Consider the following 13,416-nt stretch of genomic DNA (forward strand, 5'->3'; position numbering starts at 1 on the left):
CCAGTTACATCTCTGCTGTGAAAAACTTGGGAACAAAAGGGATCATTGTTAAAGAATAATCTGAACTTGATTGTATTGTACTATGACAATAGGCCATTAGGTCTTTTTTTGTGTTTTGAGGATATTTAGGGAAGTGCCCAAGTTGCCAAGTAAGTTACTTTTCAGAATATCTACTGAAACCAAACATAAATAGTCCCATTAACAGTCCTGGTAACACTGAACTCTGCAGATGCATCACTGGTGAACACTTTTAATCTGCTATGTTCAGAAATGTATTATTACAGTACTCTCTTCTACATTTTTTTTCCTGCTGGCTGAAAATCATTATTGTAATATAAACTTCATAACACTGAAAATATTTATGCAAACTTGTTCACAGTAGGAGAGCAATGTCTCAGACCTGTAACTTCTCTTACATGTTCTACCAAATACCTCTTAAGAAAAAAAAGTCAAATATCGTGACTTTATACAAACAGCATCAGTTAAAATTTCAAGAAAGCACACCAAGTACCTTTTCAAAAATCTTATTTTTATTGTTTGCACTAACTGTATCATCATTAACAGCTTTCAACTCTAACAAACTGAAGCAAGTCAGTACACACGAAAACCTATGCAAGGTCAAGCAGATCCTTGGTTACATAAATGCAGAACACCTTGGTGTGTAACAAGGCTAGGGGCAGTTAGTTCATGCTAACACTTTAAGCACAGTCACTCCAACTTTGTGAATTTTTTCAGAGCTGTTAAAAAGTTTCATTTTTTTCTTTAAAAAGGAGACAGCTAAAAGATTTATAGAAATTGCATACTTTTAACCAACATTCTTATGTCTAAATTATTACAATGCAGCAAGGATCCTTCTTCAGCTGTAATATCATTGCTCTGCAAAACAGAAAAAAAAGAGAAAAGAATTAGTCACTTTGCTGTATTAGGCATAAATTATCGTTAGCAGTCTAAACGCTGCCAGCTCACACTGCACATATTCCCATTTCTTTCAAGTTTGCCAGGTCCACTCACCAGCTTTCTCTGAGCTGGAACAGAAGTGGGTATGAATCCAATCACTTGGCAATAAAGGGCTTTGCCTTTTTACATGCTGCCTGAAAACCTGAGACTTACCAAACAAGTGCCTGCATGTGAACCCCTATTGCCTCTACAGTAACAGACTCACAAACCAAGACAGCCCACTTGGGTTTACTCATTTCTGCAAGGCATTTATCAAATAATTTTTTAGATTAAAATATTTTATTATTAGCCAGAAGCTTTGATGAATAAGTTTTATTCCCTCTGAATGGAGTTTGCTCTAACTGATGCTTTTGGCTGGATCTGATGCATGTTATTTATCTTACTTCCCTGGCATAAATCCAGAAGTCAGCACAATAAGGAAGGAGTGACAGAAGGCAAAAATTAGCCCATTCAAACAGTTAGAACTGAAATACCACAGGATTAACAACAGCTAGGGCAAACATCTCAGTACATATTGAAGACCTCACAGGAGGCTGAACGGGAGGCTGAACTAATATGGATCACTGGAAATTTAGGCTGCCCAGCCCCTCAAAAGCCACAAAATAAGCCTTGTAATGTTAGATTTCAGCAAATGAGCTTAGCACCTCCCTGTCCACATCCCCGAGATCCCCAAAATCAAAATAACTGTACAATAGAATTATTCTTAGGTATATTCTACTGTGCTTCCAGATTAGTTTTACCTGAAGCAAATCCTTAACCCCTAAAGATGCCAATGATGTAGGAGCAGACACCATGCAGAGATTCCCAGCAATGTTCCCGTGCCAGTTTCATTGCTTCTGTTTCATTTTCAGACCCATGACCACGTTGCCTTGGGTCAGAGTTTGGCTCCGCTTGTCTCACAGGAATGGAAGCTTTCCGGACTGATTTTTCCTGGTTTGCTAGATCTTCTGGCTCCACACCAGCAGCTATTTGCCTCATGAGAGCTTCTGGGGGAGCTTTTTGGCACATGGTGGTCTTCAACACTTCCATGGATTCGCAAGCATGCGGGACCTTTCTGAGTTCCGCAGCGATCTGATTCCAGTAAATCTTCGGGTTATTTCTGAAAGCACGGCACACTGATGGCTTGCCAGCAAACTCACACCAGTAGGACATGCCTTGGCTTTTGCATTCAATTCTAAGTTTCGTCTCCTCGTCATCGCCACTCATGGCAATTGTGCAAAGATCTTTGGTTTTAGTCCGAAATCTGATTTCTTCACCATTGCTTCTTTTCTTTGGCTTCAGCTTCTGTCCCAATCCTCCCATGCCACAGATCACAACTAGGAAAAGGAGAGCAAAACTCTTCATGGTGAGAGGAGTGAACTGAGATCCTTGAGCAACACGATCCGAAGAAGTGAAAGCAGCAGGTAAATGGCTGCTCACAATTTAAAGTCTTGGTGCACAAAGAAGCCTCTTTCCAGCAAAACATGGGATGTAAGGGTTGGGCATTTTTATAAAAATAATAAATCACACTTCAGTAGGCAAGTGCCCCTAATTTATAGCCTGAGGAAATGTCAAATAACCTTCGGAGTGTGAACTCCCAAGAAGGTAACAAGACAAGTCTTGTACATGCAGTTTAAATACAGAACGATAGTTGTATAACTGAGCAGCACATTCCTATCCAGGATGAACATGTCATATTTGATTTTTAACAGATATTTTCCATTCTCCAGCTGCTTCATAGCTATGTTCATGCTAGAGCTTGTAAGACCATATCAAAGTAAAAAAAGGTAGAAATGCCAAAGCAAGCTCTGCATCTGAATGATTATAAATGTCCTGGTAGCATAAGCATCCTGGTAAAAATGCTGATCTGTGGAATGGGCTGTGGATTTCCACAGTAAGAGTGCAACTTTAGCTCTTCTTTTTGTCCACATGACATGCAATGGGGATGCATGAAGGGATCAACTGCACATTCTTTGAGCCACAGAAACAATACGTATGCAAGAAAAGAAATAACACTTGAGCAAAAGAAGGTCTAAAAAAACCATTTTTAAGTTCTACCATCATTTTCACACCACAATTCACTTTCAGCAAACAGAGCAAGACAGCAGAACTAACCACAGTTCTCAGCAGCAGGGAACAGATCACAGACATGTCAGACAGATATTTGCACTTAATCACTTTTTTTTAAAAAATAAGTATTTACTTGTTTATAACAAGTGAACTGTAAAAATGCTGTAAAAATGTAGAACAGAAATCTTGTAGAGCAGAATCCTGTCCTAGCTGTTTCTGCTGCAGTAACTAAGAGCTAAGGAAAAATCACTGTAACTCCCTTAGCATTCAGAAGGTCATGAGGAAAAATCCCTCCCCTGCTGTGGCCACCCACAGTACTTTTCTGGCCAGTAAGACCCCTACCAGGCACTTTTTCCACAGACATACATGCTACAGCCAGCCTGACCTGGAAAGGGCTATTGGATTGTTTAGGTATGCCTCAATAACTGTGGGGTGCTGGAAACCCACCCTGGGTTTAAGACTCGCCATACATAATGGAACAGCATTTTGTGTATTTAATCACTCACTAGGTACTGCTGAACAAAATGCCAAGGCAAAACTATTCCTTTTAACACAGATGGCAAAGCAGAACAACATCAACAATAACAAAAGCTTCATTAATGCAAGAGGGACAATAGTCCCTTGCTGCTGTGGCAGCCCAGATAACCTGAAAGGTGTCTGCTAGAAGATGCAGCCACCTGAACATTCTGAGTATCCTAACCTTGTTGAGTCAATGTGACATCAAGTTCCCATGACTAAATACCATTTGACAGAGAGAACAACCTTGTTTTCTTTTTGTTCCTTCTCCATGGCTATTTTAATAACATTTTTAGCAGAGACCTCATCTCTCAACATCTCACAACAATGGCATAAGCCTACCTAAGACTCACCGTTCACTCTTCCATTGTTTTCTGGGGAGTCTTCTCACCCTTCAGCCAGACCGACAGAAGAATCTTGGTTATCCACCTCACACTCAATTTCAAATCCCCACTGCAAGCACTTGAATAGCTTCTAATATTTGACAAATTTATTGTTTACACTTTGTTATGCACAACAGACGATTTTTAGATTTGCTGAAGAGTCCAAAACAGTTCAAAAGTTAATTTATACCACTTCAGATGTCTTGTTCTAAAGGTTTTCAAGTTTAATCATGAGAACAAATAAACAACAAGGATAAGGAGAAATATCAAAGCTTGGACTCACATATATTTATGTTACAGCTACTATGTTCCCACCAAGTGTTTGTCTTATTCTAATCTTACATTTCAGTCCTGTCTGCCTGTGCTTCAGATTAAACAGTTTGTGGTCCCTCACATCAGTAGAAAACAATTGTCCTTTTACAAGGTAAGCTAGGATGCCAGCAGTGAACCATGGGAGCTGAAGAACAAGCAGACTTTTAATACTGCTGTCAGAGCTATACAGAAACAGGTTGCCTGCATATCCTGCACAGCTCATTAGCTTGAATCCTACCATCTTTGCATAATTCCCATTCTTGGTGGAAGTTGGAAGCTCCCTCACCCAGAGTCAAGGTTCTGTCAATCCTTCCTGGTGCAAAAGTAAAAGTCAAATACAGCAAAATTTTTTAATCAGGGTAAAGAAATTCACTCTAATAAGATTTTAACTCTGTGCAACTCTTCTGAGAGATGTCTGTGCAACAAAAAAAGGAGAACCAAACATAAGGTAGTTAAGCAAGATCTTTTTTATTTAAATGAACTGGGAACATTTTCTCAAATTAAAAATAGAAACTTTTAAAAATCTGCAGTTCTGAACATTACATATACACATATGCTACATACTGTCAATTAGAAATGTTTCCATTTATGACATAAAAATGAAAAATTTAAGGTTATTCCGGATTAAAGACTGGTATCACTTTTCAGCATTTCTTTAAAATTATAATAATGATGTACAGGATTATCTCTACTTCAAGACAATGAACCCTGTTTGAAAAAAAGTTAACAATACTGATAGATGGAAAGATATTACTTTAGATCAATAAATTGACTATTTCACCTGCCAGAAGGTTTTACACTGGTAACATAGTTTTGGCCTTGTTGATAAAGCCTGCTGTTAACTAATTCAGCCATTCAACCATATGCCTAAATTCAAGGAAATAACTAACAGTACAAATGTTAACTCCAATTGCTAAACAGATTTGAATTTCCATATTGTAAATCACAGTTTAATATTATTTAGCAAAAATACTATCACTGCCTGCAGAAGAGCCACAGTGATACTATTAAGGACATTACAGAAGTGGGTGTGAAAGAAGAGGAAGATAGAGAACGTAAAGTATTCTAAAAATTGCCAACATAGGACATCCCTCATGCTCTTTTTGAGTACTACTGAACTCTAGAAAGCTTGGCTTTTTTACTATATTATGCATCCCACACGCTCCCGACCCTCCCACCCAAAGTTTAAAAACAAACTCCTCCAAAAAGTCCCTTTCAGGTCTATACAGCAAAACCCACTAAATATTAAATAATTAAGAGAAAAAAAAAAAAAAAGGGAGAAAACAAAACTGCAACTGAGCTGCTCAGACACACAAAGAGACACTGTGGACCCCATTACAATCCAAACTTAGTCCAATGTAGTCATTCAAGAGCACCAAATAGCAACACTGATCATGCTGGTAAATTCATTTGTGAAGAGTATTATACAATATTAAAATCTTAACTAAACACTTAGAAGTTTTAAGAAAAATGTATATACAAAAGTCTCTGTGTACAAAATGTATTTTTATGTAAACATGTATGTACTGTATTTAACACAAATCAACAATTTAAGATAAGAACTTGAACAATTTTAAGAGAATTGCTAGGCAAAGGCTGTTAATCTAATTAATTTACATACTGTGATGTAAGGTAGAAAGCCCAGTGTAAAAAAGTAAAAAACCAAAAAAACTTTTTAATTCAAGCCTTGAACAGTGGTATTAGAGAGGCAGTGCCCTGATCACAAAATATTCTGTACAGTAGTTTATGGCATAACATTCAATAGTACATTTGGGATTTACAGTACAGCTGACATAAAACAAGTGGCTCAGGATCTGTCAGATGAATGGAAATGCCAATACACTTGGAAGAATAATGATGTACTCCCACAGAAGAGTCTTGAGCCTCACTTATATAGCCTGGAAATAATAACAAAAAACAATTCAGAAAAAAAATTATGAAGACCAATTTTAATGTAATTTAAACAGATCAAAGAGATAGATTCTAATATGAGTATCAATATAACTGAATAACTCTTTCTGGTTTTAGACCTTACACCCACTCATGTTGCAGCAATCAGAGCAGCCTTCCTAAAATAGTAAAGTAGTAACAGATCTAGAATTGATTTAAGTTTATTACTTACCCCTTAAAATTTCCAGTATGTGTTACCACTGTTCCACAGAGCTACACGAGAAAAAACAAAACAAAACAAAATCCATCATTTTCTTTTGCCCACAAATGGAACAGAAATACTGTGTCTAACTTAGCAGAGGCAAGCTCAGTTGGCCTAAGACATTTTCCATGTTTTACTGATTCAATCAAGAGGAAAGAGATTCATGGCTTTCTCCACCAACCTTTCAGGTTATCTTTGTTTCATGATAGAAATAAATACTTGGATTGCCTACTCCTCTTTTGTGAATTTAATCCAGCCTCACGTTTTGCTCTCACAAAAATGGTGGCTGCATTTGAGGCTGTGTCTTTGACATGTGTATAAAAATACCTGTGTGAGACACATACACCTCATGCAGCTCTTGTCTGTACTTACATATCTTAGTGTTACAAAAATATTTGCATCTCTTTTCAGCAAAACTATCCATGCAATTTTGAAGGATAAAACACCCCCGAAAAACCCCCTAGCCCAACGCTATAGGCTTCTTTAAACCTGCAAAAGTATAGGTGTTCAGGTATCTCTCAAAATATCTCCAAAAAATAATCTGTAGGAAATGAGAAAAATCAAGGATAGCATAAAAGCAAAGAGTATGCTGAAATGAAAAGTAAAATCAAGATTTTATTCACATGGGAATGCCATACTGAAATTCAAAGCATGTATGCCATAATTAATAATTTTTTGAATTACCTCCATTAGCACATCAGAAGACAGCACTGCATCAAACTGAATCTTAAATTTGTTATCATTTTATCAAAGTAAGTCAGGACTGAACTAGAGGATCTTTGTGTAGTATTTATTCTAGTAATTTTTAGGTTGTTCAGCAATGCTGAATTAAACTATTTATCAATGACTGAAATATCGTAAGAAAACATGCTATGAACCTCAAGAATATCAACAGTCATATTAAAGATTCAAAGATCAGGAAAGGAATTCTAAGGCCTGAGAAATTATTCGTTTTCTCTTACATAAAATATTGAAAGTCCTTAAAATTTAGAATCCTTAGACATGCCAGTGGAGTTTTTTTTTTTACTTCAACTCCTTGTCAGTTAATTTGGAGAGTAAGCACCCTTAAGACCAGCACAATTGTGATCATAAATATCACTAAAAATATTGTTGTATAAATACTTCCTTCAGAAGGCGATATGGAAGACTTGGTCAGTAAATAATTATTGTAAAATACAGTTCTAAATAATAATAATAACCATCCTCAACCTCATCATCATCATCATCAGATGTAACCATGAACTCTGGCAAGACCCCAACTTTGAGCTCTCTCTATTCACCTGTTATTTAAAGCAGAGTGGTATTTTCTCTATAAATACTCAACCTATACATTCAGTCATGAAGTTGCAAAGTAAGGCAGAGTGAGCTAAGATTTCAATCATAAATTTAAACCTTTCTTAAGCAGCTTGCAAATTTTGCAAAACCGAATAATGAAGTTGTGGGATATAGAATATTATTGCCCTGGAAACTGAATTTTACAACCAGCTAATGTTTTACACACAGAAGCACAGAAGCTGTAGAGGCAGAAGATAACCCCAATGTCCTCCTTTTTTTAAACATAACTTGAGCTTCTTGCCTTGTGATGCCACATTCTAGTCCTACCCCTGCAAACACCCATTTTCTATGTTCATGCTTTCTGCATACCTGGAACAATTGCCTTTTACACAGGAGATCTCCTCTCACCATTTAAAAAATAAAACTACGCAGGAGTACAAATGCATTTCCATCCTATCCCTTTCATCTGCTATCAGAGCATTTTAATAGGTTTGTCAATTTAGGATCACCCACTGTGCTGATTAAATACCTGATTACATGGATTTTAAGATCAAATTTACCAATTACTTTGTTAAATTGCAAGAAATTACTTCTATATCTGCTGTTATATAAAGAGTATTTGAGAAATATACATCATACAGCATTTGCTATTGTGAATAATCATGCAAAAAACCCCCCAGAGGATTGAAAGATTCACTTTAAAGCATGAAGAAAATTGGAAATGTGATTAAAAGAGAAGCTGAAGTAAGGACACATGAAGGCATGCAGTTTCAGACTTGGTTTACCTTGTAAAAACAGGATTGTGTATACCATATAAATGCTCTTTATGATAACCATTATTACCATTTTCTGTACTGTAATAAAATAAATACACCAAGAAAGACCATGTTAACTACAAGATGCACTATGTACAATATGGCTTCTAAGACATGTAAATGGATGATGGTATTAAATGCAAAGATAAACTGTGTCTGTACAATAGAATATAACTTTTCCTTTGTAACATTCAAGAGTTATGGCATAATTATAATTTTATATTTTATAGTATTTTTATATTCTCAAAAAATCAATTAATTATTTTCCTATTCTTGTTGAGTGTGAGACTCTAATATAATCTATCAAGTCTGAAGAAAGAAAACATGTTACCTCTTTTGAAGTAACATGTTACATTAAAAATATAAACCTTCCCACATTAATAAAATAATTTTAATAAATATCAGCAAAAATGTCTTACGTTTTCATGGGTATATTTTCAAAACTAAAAAACACAGAAAAGGAGAAGTAATTAACTAGACACTAATAAGTGAGTAATTTCAGCTGTACATGCCTGTTTCTGCTCTACTGACTTGTGAATGTGCAATGAAAAACAACCACTGTGAAATGGGAGAAATGCAGTGCACAGGCTAACTGAACAATGAGCAAAACAAGAAGCAGGAAAGAAAACAGTAAAAAAAACTGATAGGAAAATATGTAAGAATAGTTATCATAAAGTAAAATGCCAAGTCCCTGAGACAGAGGAACTGCAATTGAAAAAGGAAAGACTGGTTAGGAATAACTAAGACAGCAAGAAAGCAAATAATTAATTCAAGGAGACTACAAATCAGGCACAACTCACTTTAACAGGTTACTTAGCAAAGCTAATAACTTGCACATTTGAAACTTATTTAGATAAATGCTGCTCACAGAGCTCTGAAGACCTCATTCTGACATAAGATTTTTAAAGTCAGAGCCAGAACTCATCATTCATGGCAAGTCAAGGCTGCCAAAGGCCACCTGCATGAAGCACTTTGCAGGCACTGACCCACACCTGCAGCATTACACATGAACATGCAGTTCTAATCTGGCAGCACAGGTTTAACAATTACAGAGCCTTCATGTGAAACACTAGAAAAGACATTTTAATCCATTTGCCATTTAGCTTATTTTGGAATATATACTTACTCATCATAAACATCCTCTGTATCCATCCTACGATAGTATTTAGACAGTTTTACAGCAAAAATTATGGCAGGAATTAAAAACATTGAAGAGCCTCCCAAACCAAACCAGAAGGTATTCTGAAAAAAAAAGCAATAGAAAAATCAAGGAAAAAAGGTTATGGAGAAAACAAATCAGTACTGAACCCTTGCTTGATAGTCTAACCATTGTCACCAAAAGAACACATTAGAAAACAGTTCTTGCAGTTCTTGTCAAAACATGAGTTTCCAGCACTTTCTCAAGGCACTTCATAACTGCAAACTGCAGCCCTGTTTGTGTAACTGATTTCATTATTATACAGTTGAACTGAGTTATCACCTGGTGTTAAAATAATGATTTTTCAAATTTGATTTGTATTGGCTGGAGGTATTTCGACTTCTAAGTGACTCAGCTAAATTCTATCATCAGGAAAATCACGGTCCATCTCTCACCAGATGGGTAATGGCTCCACAAAGGAGAACAGAAGCTCAGTAATGTTTGAGCTAATCAATGAGTTCAACAAAGATTAGGAGGTTTTCATGGTTAAGAATTACTGAGATTGAACACTTCACAGTTAAGCATTATCAAGGCCAGAGTGTTTTGGCTTTGACTGATTACAAGTATTACTGGTAGTGTGATTGGGATCTGTCTAAAAGTGCCATAAAGTTAAGTAATAGTTAGGAGGCATTTTTGGTACTTTCCAGGCACATGGTGTCTTACTTTACTTTTAATATATGCTGTCCTCTTTCCAAGTTCTTTCGGCAAGATGAAAAAGCCAAAATTGCCTTTCTATCCTCTACAAGTCATGCTCAATGTCTCCAACATCCACAAATTAATCAAGATTTGTCTGCTACAAGTATAGTGATAAAAACTCATTCATGTTTTCTAGATTTCAGGAAAGATAACTGAAAAATATTTTCCTTGCTATTTTCCACTTGCCTCCTGCCCATACCTCACCCCTCTAAGCTAGCAGCAGTTACAGATGAAGCCTCAGATCTTTATGCTTTTCCATTTTCTGTTTAAAGGTGGGTCAGAATCAGTTAATTTTACAGAATTCTTGCTAATAGAAGTTTAAGTTTACTGAAAATCTAGAAAGTTCAGCACTGGTTTGTCTTTGGACTGGATCCAGATCAGAACATTTTCCTTGTACAACTTTGTATGTGATACTTTATTACCTTACTTCAGAATAGTCTAGCCAGAATAATTAAACACAGATGTATGTTGAAAGAATTTTCCCCTTGATTCCCCAATTCTGAGTAACAAAATGTTTCTTACCACAGAATCAGCTATATAGCTGCATAAAAAAATATCTACTGCTGTATCTATTACATTGGCAATAGGCTTGCATGCTGCTACTTCCATGGAAATCTGAAAAAAAAAGATTAAAAATTACAGTTTTAAGTATCTGACAGACTAAAATAAGAATCTCCAAGCCTGCTTACAGTTACAGTTTACTAAATCATCACGTCTTACCCTATCTAGACTCAAAATAAACAACAGCAGGATATGCTATCAACTGATAGTCTTTTAAACATCAGCTTACTTTCTCAAAGGCTGCAGCTGAAGAGAGAAAAACAAAAGATGCTAACAAAATCAATTTGAACTATGCAGGATCAGGTTCAGCGCAGTAGTAGCACAAATGGGAGATTTCAGGCTAGCCCTGAAAATGATACTGTTAAATTTGCACTGCATTCCAACCAACACTTCTCATCATTTTCATTCTGCAAATGCAACAATACTATAGGTGACTGGTTTTCTCACTCACAGTAAGTACAAATATATTAAAACCTGAAACTATAAAACACACTTCCCAAGTAACATTATTATTATTATTGATTTTATTACTAATACTGTTTAGCTTTCTTATTTTTAAACACAGTTTCTCTCAATAAAGTAAATGCATCTTACCGACTCCTTGACCCACTCAGTGTACTGCTCAAAGTAGCCAATTATGGTATCCATGTACTTTTTTGTCTCCTAGGACCAGATCAAAGAGAACAAAAGCAAGTTAACCTCTATCTCCATGACATCATAAACTAATGTACTTTGATGAAATAGAGCTTACCTGGACAATAACTTGAGAAGCGTTGTTATTTATGAGATTCTGGGCAGCATTAACAGCACTAATGACATTTTTCACCTTAACCTGGACAGAAAGAGATGGTGTTTAATACAAACAAATCCCCTGTAGGCTGTTGCAATGGCTCTGTGGCCAGGAAACTATTCTCCTGATGAATCAGTGTCACTGTCTTGTCAAAATCTGGTATAAAACGTAATTCCAGATAGAACATGAGCCTGCCTAAGGATTTGTGATCATCTCAATATTGTCTCATTCTGAAGAAGGATGTGTCAGTGCTTATGATGTGGTATCATTCCTGGAACCTACATAACTAATTTACATCCTTGGATAGGTTTTATCTTCCACTCTCTTTCCTTAAATCAATGCTTGTATATACACTACAGACACACAAAGTGCACAGGAAGAAAACAGTAGGCCCTTTACCACCACCACAACTCTTGATGACTGAAGCAGGATTCTGTACAGCCAGAACATGACCCTAATCAACTACCTGAAGGACTGAGATGTTTTTTTCAATATATGCACAACCCATATATTCTCATATATTCTCTTGTGGAACACACACAAAGGACAGTGTATGTACAGCCTGAAAATGTTTCTTAAATATACTTTAGAGTCAAACACCCCTTTCTAATTGATACCTTTTGGTCATGGATTCTTCTCTCCTCACCCAGTTTCTAATCACAGGTTCTAACAGACACCTAGCTGCTCTGCTGCTGTGGATGGGTGAAAACTGTCATGAGGAGCACTGAGGTAGGTATGGCCCATAACACTGTTGAGACTGTGGCTATGCCACTAGTGTGGCTGGATTCCTGCCATCAGGGCCAAGGGAGGCTGGTGGCTGACAGCTTTACTCCCAGGAAGGCAATCATCCCTTGCTCACTCTCTGGTAAAGCCAGCTGTCTCACAGTGCTGCAGGCACTGCTTAGAGGGGAAATGTGGGCTGCCCTGGAAAAGCCTCTATAGAGGATCCCAGAGCAAGGTGGATGGTGCAGAAGCAGGAACATAATGAGTACAACTTAAAAAGACAGACCCCAGTGGGAGCTGGGCATGGAACAAATGGTGGTTAAGGATGTGAGTCACAAAGCTGTCTTTTGTCAGTTGTACTTTTGCATTGTTTCATGGTTGTTTCCCCCAGGTTTTGCTTTCAAGGATTCTAGAAAAGAAATCCTTACATTCTGAGGAAAATGAGTAACATACTGTATAGACTGGTACTGAAGCCTATTTAATCACTTGACATTTCAGTTTACAGTTCATACTCCCAAAACCATCCCAAATGTTCTTTTTTTTTATTTTTCTTTTTACACAGAAGAGAGATCTAAATCCTTATTACTTCCTCAATGCATTACCATCTCTTGCAGTAACAGAACAGCTAGAAATAAATGAAAACTGTACTGAAAATATATGCCCTGCATATGCAGTAGAAAGCTTTAAACACAAAAATGTTCCTATTGCCAGAAAGAAAAGCTTACCATAAGTTCAGATGATGTCCTCTTCAGTAACCTGATGCTCTGATTTAAAGTGCTCTGTTGGGGAGGAGGGGAGAAAAAAAGCTTCAAGTCATTACTACAGGTAAGCGCCCACCTGTTTTAAACTTATATTCATGCTTTGATCTTCTATAGATTATTTTGTTATTAATACTACATATCACATTGTATACAACAGTAACAACAGCTGCATTAAAATTAATACATTGTGCATTTTATCATTGAACCAGTACTTCACCAACAGCACTG

The 13,416-nt window shown here is 36.6% G+C and overlaps 2 protein-coding genes across 7 annotated transcripts in view; both read right to left on the minus strand.

The window, feature by feature from the left end:
- Positions 1-522: 522 nt before the first annotated feature.
- On the minus strand, positions 523-4,542 carry FGFBP2 (fibroblast growth factor binding protein 2). Its single transcript, XM_063401657.1, has one exon. The coding sequence runs from the start codon at positions 2,299-2,301 to the stop codon at positions 1,711-1,713; it is 591 nt and encodes a 196-aa protein (XP_063257727.1). The 5' UTR covers positions 2,302-4,542; the 3' UTR covers positions 523-1,710.
- Positions 4,543-4,666: 124 nt separating this feature from the next.
- PROM1 (prominin 1) overlaps positions 4,667-13,416 on the minus strand; it is a 63,356-nt gene continuing 54,606 nt past the window's right edge. For 4 of the 6 annotated variants that reach the window (XM_063401648.1, XM_063401652.1, XM_063401649.1 and 1 more), the window contains 8 exons: positions 13,153-13,206; positions 11,666-11,746; positions 11,509-11,577; positions 10,876-10,968; positions 9,586-9,701; positions 8,430-8,498; positions 6,340-6,380; positions 4,667-6,115 (listed from right to left, as the gene is read on the minus strand). In XM_063401648.1, the coding sequence (XP_063257718.1) occupies positions 6,362-6,380; positions 8,430-8,498; positions 9,586-9,701; positions 10,876-10,968; positions 11,509-11,577; positions 11,666-11,746; positions 13,153-13,206 (501 nt within the window). In that variant the 3' untranslated portion in view covers positions 4,667-6,115; positions 6,340-6,361. The remainder of the gene's footprint in view (positions 6,116-6,339; positions 6,381-8,429; positions 8,499-9,585; positions 9,702-10,875; positions 10,969-11,508; positions 11,578-11,665; positions 11,747-13,152; positions 13,207-13,416) is intronic. The other 2 variants (XM_063401653.1, XM_063401654.1) reach the window with 1 other exon arrangement.

The sequence above is a fragment of the Prinia subflava genome, chromosome 7, assembly GCF_021018805.1.
Source record: "Prinia subflava isolate CZ2003 ecotype Zambia chromosome 7, Cam_Psub_1.2, whole genome shotgun sequence".
NCBI lineage: Eukaryota > Metazoa > Chordata > Aves > Passeriformes > Cisticolidae > Prinia > Prinia subflava.